Here is a 13,040-nt window from a genome sequence, read left to right as displayed (position 1 = left end):
TGCTTTAAATTAATAAAGGTTTATTATTGTGTAATACTAATTATGTTTATTATATGATTTGATTTTCCTAATGACCTCCAATTCTGTAGTTGGTTTGTACCATTTGAGGGCTATTTGCAGCACATTGAAATATTTCAAATTAGGCAAATTATTTTCCCTTTTTTGCCTGCTTATTTATAATCCCCTGCTATTGCACTTAAATGGAATATGTCAGCAGGTTTTTGCTACTTCATCTGAAAGCAGCATGATCTAGGCAAAGAGACATTGAATCCAACAATTTATAACTTACTTTACTGGGTGCAGCAGTTTTGATCAGAGTTTCTAGATTTAGCAATGCAGCAAAGCTGAGAAAACCCACCCCAGGCTCTCTGTATACAATGTTTATAGACAGTTAGCTGATAATCACAGCAGGGGAAAGCCAGACTAGCTGTCCTGGTCCAGTAATGATAATCTCCTGAGGCTAAAACAAACATTGCAGGTAAATAACAACACACAGTATGATAAGAGATGCATCCCTGAAATCTCTGTATTAACCCCTACAACATGCTGTCTTCAGATTACATAGCAAAAACCTGCTGACAGATCCCCTTTAAGTAAGCCTTGGGCACCCATATTTTATCACTAACCTAACAATTGTCTTTCCAAGACCCCATTCTTGTAGTGACCATCTGCTGAGACCAAAACAGACCTACTGTTAGAGAGGCTCTCACCCAGTTATCTATTACAATTTGACTATCAACTGTACCCTATTATTTGCCTATTTTTCCAGTTAGGACATATTAACATCTAAACTGAAAGAAACCCTCCAATAACCCCCCCCCCCCCCTACACTTGTGTATATGGGTATTAATATATTCAAATATTGCCATCCCTTACCATATCAAGCGCTGTTCTGATCCTCTTCTCAGTGACATCATTGCTCTTCGGCCTCTGGATAATTCTATGCTCCATGTGTGTGCCAGAAGTCACTTTCACAATGTAAGTCTCTGGGGCCTTGTTCTGACGTTCCATATGCTTACATTAGTAAAAAATAACTGAAAGCTAGATGCTGCCAGGAGGAATAAAATGTATTTCCTCCCAGAAACCAGGCTTTCAGTGCAGCAGACACACAACTTTAAAATAACAACTTTAAAACACTATCAACATGCAGATTAACCCCGTATCTGCAGATAGGTAGCTTTTTTTTTATACAACTGTAATTGAAAAGTCATTAACTCCCCAAAAAGTACAAAATGACCCAAATCCTTCAATAAAAAGGAAGCCCTGATAAAGCTATGTCAGCTAGAAATTTAGGACTCGAACAGGCATGGTCATTATTGGGTTAACCCTAGAACACATACCTGGGGCCTCGCAGGCCTGCTAGGTTACTTTCTATGGTAGATTTCTATGGTTGCGCATTCTAGGGTTAATACTGTACACAACAAAACAGTACAAATGAGTACTATGGGCGCTGACATCCACCCATCATCCTCCAGCTCCTGATTGGACAGTAACCAATGTGTCATCATCTTACCTACAATCACACGATGAAGAAGATGCAGTCTGGAAATGAAAACAGACTGACCAATTTCTTACGAAGAACCAGAGTTTTTCATTTCTACATAAACTGTTGCACAAGAAAGTTAAAATCTGCCAGAAAAAAGTGGGTTGGACAAAATAACACAAGACAAGAGCTGCAGTCTCAATCTGCACAGAACAGTGAACCACAAAGATCACAGCAATAGAGGCGACCACAGACAGAGTCACCTGGGCATCCGAGGTCAGTTTATTTGTTATCCAAAGTGAGTTCTATATAATGTGTTATTTGTTAAACCTCATGCCTGATACTGCCAGAAAATATTGCCAGGCTGACAGCCTCTTCTCTGCCCTTTACTTGTCCTTTACTATGGACTTATCGCAGATACATTCAGCCTATGTTGTCAGAAAGCCAATGAGAATTGTGAATGTTTTCATTTTATATACTGTTGCTTTCCATTTATTTTATAGCTAGTGACCTTGGCAGTAAAAGACCTTGGACACTGTTTTCTCTAGGATCAAATAAATGTTACCATGCAGCAGTAGCATAACTAGAATCTGATGGACCCCTGTGCAAAATTTAGACCCCCCCCCCTTTCCCCCCTTGCATGTTATATGTATGGGAGCTTGTAGCACTCTATGCTACCCATCCTGGGCCCCCTTACCGGTATATATGTTCCCTCCTGGTATATATTTCTCCCATCATGGTATATATCTCTCCCATCCTGGTATATTTGACCACTGTACAGCACCATGAAATGAACAGTGCTCTAAAAATAAATAATAATAATTAATAAAATGTCCCGATCCTGGTATATTTGTACCCAATCCTGGTGAATATGTCTCCCATCCTTTATAAATGTACCAAATCTTGGTGAATACGTCTTCCATCCTGATATATATATGTCCTCATCCTGGGCCCATCCTGGTATATATGTCCCAAATCCTGGTATATATGGCCCCCATCCTGGTATAAATGATCCCCATCCTGGCATATCTGGCCCCCATCTTGATATAATTGTCTCCATCCTGCTATATATGATCCCTATCCTGGTATAAATAATCCCCATCCTGGTATATATGTCCCCCATCTGTATATATGGCCCAAATCACGGTATAAATGGCCCCCATCCTTATATATATATGTCCCCCATCCTGGTATATATGTCCCCCATCCTGGTATACATGCCTAAAATCCTAGTATATATGGCCCCCATCTTGCGATAAATATCCTCCATCTTGCTATATATGTTCCCCAGCCTGGTATATTTGGCCCCCATCCTGGTATATATATGGCCCCCATCTTGTTATATGTGTCCCCCATTCATGTATATATGCCCCAAATCTTGGTATATATGGCCCCTATCCTGATATATATATCCTCATTCAGAGTCCATCCTGGTATATTTGTCCCAAATCCTTGCATATATGTTGACCATCGTGATACATATGGCCCCCATCATAGTATATATGGCCCCCATTCTGGTATACATGATCACCATCAGGATATATGGTATATATGTATCCCATCCATATATACTGTATGTCCCAAATAAAGGTATATTTGGCCCCCATCCTGGTAGATATGGCCCAAATTCTGGTATTTACGCAGCATCCTCTTATACACCGCAGGAGCTGACAGCTGATATCGGCACCATGGAGCATGACATCATTGTCATGTGCCCCCAGCCACTGCATGCTGACGTCAGCTACTGGCCTCTGATTGGCTGGCAGTGTGCATAGCTGCTATACACCAGTTAAATGTGTGTCCTCTGACACACATCAAGCTGAAATAGGCTTTAGGGTAGGCAGGCCCCTGTACAAATGGTACAAGGTGAATCACCTAGAACAGGATCCTACAATATTGTGTCAGGTATCATGTGCATATAATAGGCCAAATGAATAATAGAATAGAGAGAAAAAATACCTATACTTTCCACTTTGAAGGGGCTAGTCTCTGGTGTCTCTTCTGTTGCAGCTGAAGAGTTCCTGCTGCAGAAGCTGTGGAATTCTATTTGTTGTGTCTTTTCCCTGACTCTGTTACCTTTCTCATGGGGTGTTATTGCAGTGGTGAGACTAGCATCTCACTGGCCTTCACTAGTCAGGGTGAGTTCAGGGTCACCGAGGGCGTAGACTCATGACAGTGGACAGGGGGAAGGACCCATCTAGGAACTTTAGGGAGTGCAGGGATCAGTCTCAGGTGAATGTTATGAGATGACCCTGCTCCCCTCTCCCTAGCGCCAGGGCCTTCCATTGTATTGCTACCCTGGTCTACCCTTTGTGTTGTGCTGCTCGCTGAGGGTCCTCTCGTACCTGGCGTGACACCTGCAGTCACGTCATGATATACATTACCAGAACCACCAGCAGTATAGAAATATATCATTAGAACCTCCATCAGAAAATAAATACAGAATCACAATCATCATCAGTACAGAAATGTATCACCAGAACCACCAGCAGTACGGAAATTCATAATCAGAACCAGTCCATATAACCCCCAGCAGTACATAAATACAGCATCAAAACCCTCATCAGTACAGAAATACATCACAAGAACCATCATCAGTATAGGAATACATCACCAAATCCATCATCAGTACATGGTACATCAATTGTAATTTCTGGTCCGACTATTTGTATTTAATGAATCTACAACTTCCAGTACGTCCGTAACAATTGTAAGGAGAGTTGGGGGTTGTTGCTATCAGTCATCATCAGATTGCTGATCATACAGGAACCATCGTACTGATGAGAATTAGTCAGTATCACAAATAAATGTTTACCTCATAGATGACATCTTCTCTGATCAGAGTCATTATCTTTCTTTTCTTTATCTTGTCCAGATGCCATGATGACTTTTCACAGCCACAGATAATCTCTGAAGATCTGGTCTTGTGCAGCACATCCCCCACAATAGCCTTAAAAATGGCAGTGTCATTATAATGTTCCTGAATAAAAATATCTGCCCTAAGCTGTACTCCTGAATAAATATATGCTCCGCATTGTGTTCCCTGCACAAAATATGACGCACACTACCTTCTTTTGTACATGCTCCACACACTGCCCTCTACTTTTCATACTAACTACTCACTGTTCTCACACTGTTTCCCTCTATACTGCCCAGTTTCTATACTGTGTTCCCTCATCATACTCCTGCCCAACATGCTGTACCCTTCTTGCTGTGGCCTCACAATGTACCCCCATGCTGCACCCTCTCTATACTGACCTCCACACTACCCAATTTATATTCTGTGTCCCTCACCTTTTCTTATCTCATACTGACTCCTCACTACCTCCTCACTCATTCTCTCCTTGCTCCCCATACTGTGTCTGCACCCATCCCGCCCCCTAGCTCCCCATACTGTGTCCTCAAATTTACCTCCTTGCTCCCCATACTGTGTCCTCACATTTACTTCTTTACTTCTTCATACTGTGTCCTCAAATTTACTGCTTTGCTCCCCATACTACGTCCTCAAAAGTCCCCCCCTTGCTCCCCATACGTCATCCAGGAAAAAATAAACCCTAATTTTTCATCTACACTGTCATCCATACGTCACTTTTTAAAAATTTATAAACATTCATCAGAATTCCTTCACTTGCATTTTACTGTGTGTTACTGTGTACAAGGACAATATATTGACCGGAATGCTAACTGTTATATGTTTTCTCTTGTTTTTCAGATGTCATCCATATCAGTTCCTGGAGGCGACGATATGCTAAAGAGCCCAGGTGAAGGCCCTATATATTATTTACAGGTTAAAATTAGAACCTGGACCTCACCTGACCCCCTACTTCAGCTATATAAAGAAATTTCCATGCATGTGTATGGTCACCTCTATTAAAGTATATGGGAGTTGTGAAATCAACTAAGCCAGCAACCCCCTTATTCTTAAAGGGAATTTGTCACCACGTGTTTACTACTACTTTACACAATTTAAGAGCAGCATATTGTAGGGACAGAGATCCTGATTCCAACAATGTGTCACTTACTGGGCTTCTTGCTACAGTTTTGATAAAATCCCTGTTTTATATGCCTGAGATTTAGCATTTCTTTGAATACTGAGCTCTGTATTACCCAACCCACACCACTGATTGGCAGCCTTCTGTGTACACTGTGTATAGGTGGAAATCTGCCAAAGAGCAATGGGAGAGGAACATTTCTTGATGATAATAATAATAATAATAAAGGAAGTAAAAATTATATACAATGTGTATTATGACTAGTTTCTAAAATCTCTCTGATATCTTTGTGATTTATTTTTCTTTGTTTTCTTTTCAAGATGTTACCCAGTTTCGTATTTCTGATGTAATTGCAAAGAAACGCGATGGCTTGACATTGTCCCCACAAGAGATCAGACACGTGGTAAAAGTAACAATGAGCGGCCAAGCACAAGAATGTCAGCTGGGTAACCAGAACAATACTTCATTTAAATAGAAATATAGCTCACAGTATAATATACTATTCTCTGCAAGACGTTAAAAACCTACAAAATGCCCACTTACATTCAAAGGCATCCACACAGTACAGAGGATTCAGTTCTATACATTTCATATTTCATTTTTTTGTTCAGTACAGGGCCATAAGTGAAACATGAGGGGCCCCAGGTCAGCTGCCCACCACCTAACAAAAAATGTGAACTATTAGTACTTACACCTTTTTTGAATACAGGTCCATTTCCCCTTTATTTTTATTTGGTACAATCAGATAAAAATAAATGTCAAGAAATAATATAACTTAACCTTAAATCCATCCAAGGGACTCTCTCACTAAGATTTGCTACCCCATCTAAGAGGAGAATGTTATAGAGACTGATACCCTGATTCCAGCGATGTGTCACTTACTTTACTGGGTGCTGCAATTTTGATTAACAGCTGTTTTATTTGCTGAAAATCTACCGGTCTTTTGAATCTGGAGCTCTATATAACCTCACCCACACCACTGATTGGCAGCACTGTGCATAAGTAGATAGCTGCCAATCACTGTTGAGGACGTGGTTGGACTACCTGGTGGCAGACCAAGTAGTCCCTTAGTGATAATTTTCTGCTGATAAAACAATTATTTTTATACAAACTACACTAAGCAGACCAGCAAGTTATACATCACTGGAATCAAGGTCTCTACCCCTAAATCATGCTGCTTTAAAATTAGGTTGCAAAAACCTAGTGACAGATTCTTTTTAAACCCTTCTTGACCAATGACGTACCTGTATGTCCTATTTTTCAGGTACTTAACGACCAAGGACATACCGGTATGTCCCTCGTGGGGTCACAGGGAGCTTGCTTCCATGATTGCCACCAGAGACTCTGCTTACCCGACAGCCAAGCCCAGGCCCTCAAAGCCAGGAATGGTGCCTGTGCTGTCCCTGGCTGTTTAATCCCCTAAATACAGTGATAGATACCGATCACGGAACTTAGGGGATTGAGAGAGGGATCGCGCTCCCTCTCGGCTCCGATCGGGACCCCCGTGATGAAATTGGGAGGGCCCAATCGCTATCATGCAATCAGAGCATTATAGGGTAATGTTCCATAAAAGAATTAAGTGAAAAAGTTAAAAAGTTAAAAGAAAGTAAAAATATATAAACCCCCACAGAAAATAAAGAAAAATAAATAAATTATTCCAATAAATAATATTTGTGTAAAAAAACAAACAAACAAAAAAGTACATATATTTGGTATTGCTGCCTCTGTAACAACCTGATCTATAAAACTGTCACACTAATTAACACCTTTCAGTGTACTCCAGAAATTTTTTTAATAAAAAACGTAGCAAAAACTATGTATTTTCATCATACAGCTGACAAAAAAGTGAAATAAAAAGCGATCAAAAAGTAATTTATAAATAAAAATAGTACTGCTGAAAATGTCATCTTGTCCCGCAAAACACAAGCCACAATACATCTCTATCAGCGCTAAAATGAAAAAGTTATAGCTCTCAGAATATAGCAATACAAAAACAGATTGTTTTCCAATAAAATAGTTTTTATGGTGTAAAAGCGGCAAAGCAAAAAGACAAACTATATACAGTAAATATGGTATCGCTGTCTAAGGGCTCATGTGCACGTTGTTTAATTGCATGCATTTACGCTGCGTATTGCACTGCAGCGTAAATGCATGCGTCCTGCGTCCCCTGCACAATCTATGAAGATTGTGCATGAGACGTGCGCACGTTGCTTTTATGACCGCAGCGATTTGGGTGCTAAAATTTTTACCCAAATCCGTGTGTTCATAAAAGCAGCATGTCAATTATTTCTGCATTCTGGATGCAGCTCCCACTCTGTCTATGGTGGGGGCAGCATCCCGAGCGCATGAAATGGGCTTTTTTTTAACAAAAATACTGCATTCATTATGCAGTATTTCTGCAGTGATTTGAAGCGCACATGTGCTGTCAAATCGCTGCAGAAGAATCAGCAGTTACGTGCGCATGAGCCCTTACGGTGTAAAAAACCCCAAGCCATTCCTGAGATGCTGTTTCTTTTTGATTCTACCTAACAAAAAGCGGATTAGAAAGTGATCAAAAAATATTATGTGGCACAAAATGGTACCAATGAAAACTCTAACTCATCCAGCAAAAAGCAAGCCCTCACATGAATCTGTCGACAGAAAAATAAAAAACTATAGTCTTCAAAATCTGATGATGCAAAAAACCTTTATTTTGTAAAAAGCATTTTTAGTGTGATAGTCGCCAAACCTAAAATAACAATATATCCCTTGCAATCGTACTGACCCAAAGAATAAAGCCGCCTAATCACTTATACTGAATGGTGAACAGCATAAAGATAAATAAATAAAGCTAATTCTTCATCTGCAATTGATTTGTTCATTCTGCCTAAAAGATCGCAGTACGGGTGCGGCTCCTATTTATCCTTAGCTCTACGCTGAGCGCTTACACCATGATTACATGTAAGGCTGGGTGCCCACATTCAGGAATAGCAGTGTTTTGGACACAGCATGTTTTCGCTGCGTCCAGAAATGCTGTATAATACAAGCAGAGTGGATGTAATTTATAGAAATCTCATGCCCTCTGTGCTTCTTTTCTCTGCAGCGTAAACTGACATGTGGTGCTGCTTTCCTAGCTGTGGCATTTCAATTTATGGTTGCGGAGACACCAGTGTCCTCAGCTGGGAAAACAGAGCAAAAGTCCAGAGTGCCCAAACCCTGACCGTGGGAACGGGTAGCTGCGGTCTGTTGCAGCAGTTGTCCAAGTGGCTGGGACAATCTTGGAGGTGAAGATCCTGGATATGGAGGTCATGGGCTGGTGGGATTAACACGTGGTCTGTGGTTGTGAGACTAGTTGGACATACTGTCAAATTCTTTAAAACGTCTTTGGAGACAACTTATGGTAGAGAAATGACCATTCAATTCACAGGCAACAGCTCTGGTGGACATTCCTGTAGTCAGCATACCAACTGCACGCTCCCTCAAAACTTGTGGCATTGTGACGTGGTCTTTTATTGGGGCCACCCTAAGGGCACATCTGTGCAATAATTATGCTGTCTCATCTTGATATGCCACACTTGTAAGGTGCATGGATTATGTTGGCAAAGGAGAAGTGCTCACTAGCACAGATTTAGACAAATATGTGAACAACATTCGCGAGAAAAAGGCGTTTTGTTTACATAGAAAAAGTCATTCCTGAGTGCAGCTCATGAAACATGGGAGCAAAAACAAGTGTTTATATTTTTGTTCAGTGTATATACTGTATATAGTGATGCTGTGTAAAGTTTCTTTCAGGTCTGGGAGTGAATGACTTATCTTTAGTTACAGAATTCCTAAATGGGTATTTAAATATTGTTTTTCTAGATCTAAAAATAAAATGTCCTACATTCTGCTTTTTGAAAAGTTTTAAAAGGTACCAAATAAACTTTTAAGGTTGTGTAAACTGGAGGATTTAGGGCACCGCAACACGAATGATCTACAATTTCTTACTTGTAGAGCAAAAAATATTCTTTAATATAGTTTGGAACTCATACTCTGTTTAACAAATGCTACATAATTAATGGCCTCAATCTGATACAGTATAAAGAAAGCTGAATACAACAAATTTGAAAAAGAAGAAATCAAAATCTCTTTCTTCATTAGTTTTGTGATGTGATCCAATGCTGACATTCAAAATGGACAACATTCATACATGTTAGGTCATTGTGCTTTCGTATCGCTAGGTTCCTTGCTTATGGCAATCCGACTTCAAGGAATGAACCCAGAAGAAACCATGACATTGACAAAGGAAATGGTGGCCTCTGGTTGTGTACTGAAATGGCCAAAGGAATGGAGTGGTTTGTTGGTCGACAAACATTCGACAGGAGGAGTTGGGGACAAAGTAAGCCTTCCTCTGGCTCCAGCACTCGCTGCCTGTGGTTGCAAGGTATTATTCTTTAAGCATAAGTATATCCTTGATTTTGCCACCACTTGCGATAAGTAAAGCCTCATCCAAAGCAATAGGCATTCAGGACTCTCGCCAAAATGAAACAAATATATTCTGCTAATATTCATTTTTTTAATTCATTATTCACAAATTATTATTCATAGTATTTACAGATATTTATCACTCTTCAATTACCATGACCCATGCTTTAATCCTTAATGTGTTCTCTGTTGCCTCATCGGGAGGTGAGCATCACGAATGACTAGGAGTCTTATCTTATATGCTGGATGCATGCACAATTGGCAGGAATCATTCACATGTTCTATTTTAAGGAATAGGACAAGTGCACAATACCTGTCAATGGGCCACATTTGCTAAACAAGAGTCTGTGGATATAATGTCATCGGTAACACTCAGTTACCAATGGACAAGAGCACTGCGAAACAAACCCTTAACAACAAATAACATACATGTGCAGCAACCTCGGGAAGTAGTTCCTGCAGGATGACGTACATATACAGTGGATAAAATAAGTATTAATTATGTCACCAATTTTCTAAGTAAAATATATTGCTAAAGGTGTTATTGACATGAATTTCTCAGCAGATGACAGTAACATGATGTGTATTACGGCACCAAAGAGTTCAATGTTGGTCTCATCTGACCAGACTATATTCTCCCAGTATGTCACAGGCTTGTCTAAATATTGTTGAGCAACCTTTAAATGCTCTTCAACATGCTTTTTGTTCAGCAATAGAGTTTTGCATGGTGAGCGTGCATACAGGCCATGGAGGTTGAGTGTCTTACTTATTTTTTCTCTGAAACAATTGTACCTGCTGATACAAAGTCTTTCTGTAGCTCTCCACAGGTGGTTCTTGGCTCTTGGACAACTCTTCTGTCTAGTTATTTTTACTCTTCTGTCTGAAATCTTGCGGGGAGCACCTAGTTGCGGCAGTTTATAGTCAAATTATGTTCTTTCCACTTTCAGATTATGGCCCCAACAATGCTCACTGGAACTTTCAATAGTTTAGAAATGCTTCTGTAACCAATGTAATCAGTATGTTTTGCAACAATAAGGTTGTGAAGGTCTTATTTTACCCATCATGAGATGTTACTTGTGTGGCACGTTGGTAATGAGACACCTTATTATAGGCCATCAGTTGAACCAGCTGATATTATTTGAACCAACTGAATTTTCTTTCACTAAGTGGCACGATTGTTTTCTAATTACTGATACATTTCTGCTGATGTCATAATTGCTGATGGCTTTTTGCACCTCTTTCTTAATTCATGCAATACTTTTTTCCTGTGTCATTTCTCATTAATGCACATAACTTAAAGAAGTTGTCCAGTTACCAAAACTGATTTTTTTTTTTTCCTGATAAATCTTGCTAATATGTGCCCCTCAACACATCTATTATGTTTTTTCAGCAAAATTACCTTTTATTGTGCACTAGCAGCACATGCTCATTGCTGGCTCCAGCTCTGATGGGGTTAATCTCTCCTCTGACTTCCTGTGTTCAGTTCCTACAAGTCCCAGAATTCTTTGTGGCTCTAGGGCGGTGTCTAGCTTATCTAACACACCCATTGTGTCTAATACACCCACTCTGCTCCCACCCAAACCCTCCTCCCTGCCTCTTCCCAGTGGATGTGCACTGAGAGCAATCACACAGAGACAGCAGCAGCTCTACACAGCCAGGGGAAGAAAGTGTGTGTGCGCGTATATACAGTGTATGTGTATGCGTATATACAGTGTGTGTGCGTATATACAGTGTGTGTGTGTATATACAGTGTGTGTGCGCGTATATACAGTGTGTGTGTGTATATACAGTGTGTGTGCGTATATACAGTGTGTGTGTATATACAGTGTGTGTGCGTATATACAGTGTGTGTGTGTATATATACAGTGTGTGTGTGTATATACAGTGTGTGTGCGTATATACAGTGTGTGTGTGTATATATACAGTGTGTGTGTGAGTGTGTATGTGTGTGTGTATTTCATACTCACCTGTCTGCAGGGTCCCGGTGCCATGCCTGCTTTCAGCCCCTGTCTCGGTACCGCCGCTCTGGCTGTGTGCAGTCTCCCCGGGGCAGGTACGAAGCTTGCAGGACCTGGCGGTGGATCACCTGATGCAGTCACCTGACGCATCAGCTGATCGATTCTCGTGGTGTCGCCGGCTTTTTTGCGCCCGGCCGGCTATCAGCTGATCCTGCCGTCAGGGGACTTCATCAGCTGATTACCGGCAGCTCCTGCAGTGATGGGCCAGGATCAGACTCCGCTGCAGGAGCTGCCGGTAATCAGCACAGACGTGAGTATTTATTTATTTATTTTTTTTTTCTACTGATGCATCAGCTGATTGTATAATCGGCTTTTATACAATCAGCTGATGTGTCATGTGATTCACGTAGTTTAACCTGACACATCATCTGATCGCTCTGCCTTCCAGCAAACCGATCAGATGATATTGGATCCGGATTGGACGGCGCGGGACCCTAACCCAGGATTACTGCGGAGGGGGGTTTATTTCAATAAAGATGGAGTCACTAATTGTGTTGTGTTTTATTTCTAATAAAAATATTTTTCTGGTTGTTGTGGTTTTTTTTTTTATCATTACTAGAAATTCATGGTGGCCATGTCTAATATTGGCGTGACACCATGAATTTCGGGCTTAGGGCTAGCTGATAATATACAGCTAGCCCTAACTCCATTATTACCCAGCTAGCCACCCGGCATCAGGGCAGCTGGAAGAGTTGGATACAGCGCCAGAAGATGGCGCTTCTATGAAAGCGCCATTTTCTGGGGTGGCTGCGGACTGCAATTCGCAGTGGGGGTGCCCAGAAAGCTTGGGCACCCTTCACTGTGGATTCCAATCCCCAGCTGCCTAGTTGTACCCGGCTGGACACCAAAATTAGGCGAAGCTTACGTCATTTTTTTTTTAAATTATTTCATGAAATAATTTAAAAAAAAAAGGGCTTCTCTATATTTTTGGTTCCCAGCCGGGTACAAATAGGCAGCTGGGGGTTGGGGGCAGCCCGTACCTGCCTGCTGTACTCGGCTAGCATGCAAAAATATGGCGAAGCCCATGTCATTTTTTTTTTCTTTTTGGGTAAAAAACTGCATACAGTCCTGGATGGAGGATGCTGAGCCTTGTAGTTCTGCAGC

General features: G+C 40.9%; 1 protein-coding gene across 1 annotated transcript in view; it reads left to right on the top strand.

The window, feature by feature from the left end:
• The first annotated feature begins 1,527 nt into the window (after window positions 1-1,527).
• TYMP (thymidine phosphorylase) overlaps window positions 1,528-13,040 on the top strand; it is a 37,411-nt gene continuing 25,898 nt past the window's right edge. The window contains exons 1-4 of the mRNA XM_075342636.1: window positions 1,528-1,759; window positions 5,196-5,244; window positions 5,796-5,921; window positions 9,675-9,877. Of these exons, the coding sequence (XP_075198751.1) occupies window positions 5,196-5,244; window positions 5,796-5,921; window positions 9,675-9,877 (378 nt within the window). The 5' untranslated portion in view covers window positions 1,528-1,759. The remainder of the gene's footprint in view (window positions 1,760-5,195; window positions 5,245-5,795; window positions 5,922-9,674; window positions 9,878-13,040) is intronic.

This window comes from Anomaloglossus baeobatrachus, chromosome 4 (assembly GCF_048569485.1).
Source record: "Anomaloglossus baeobatrachus isolate aAnoBae1 chromosome 4, aAnoBae1.hap1, whole genome shotgun sequence".
NCBI lineage: Eukaryota > Metazoa > Chordata > Amphibia > Anura > Aromobatidae > Anomaloglossus > Anomaloglossus baeobatrachus.
Note: the sequence above shows the minus strand (reverse complement) of the source record. Positions and strands in the feature narration are given on the sequence as shown.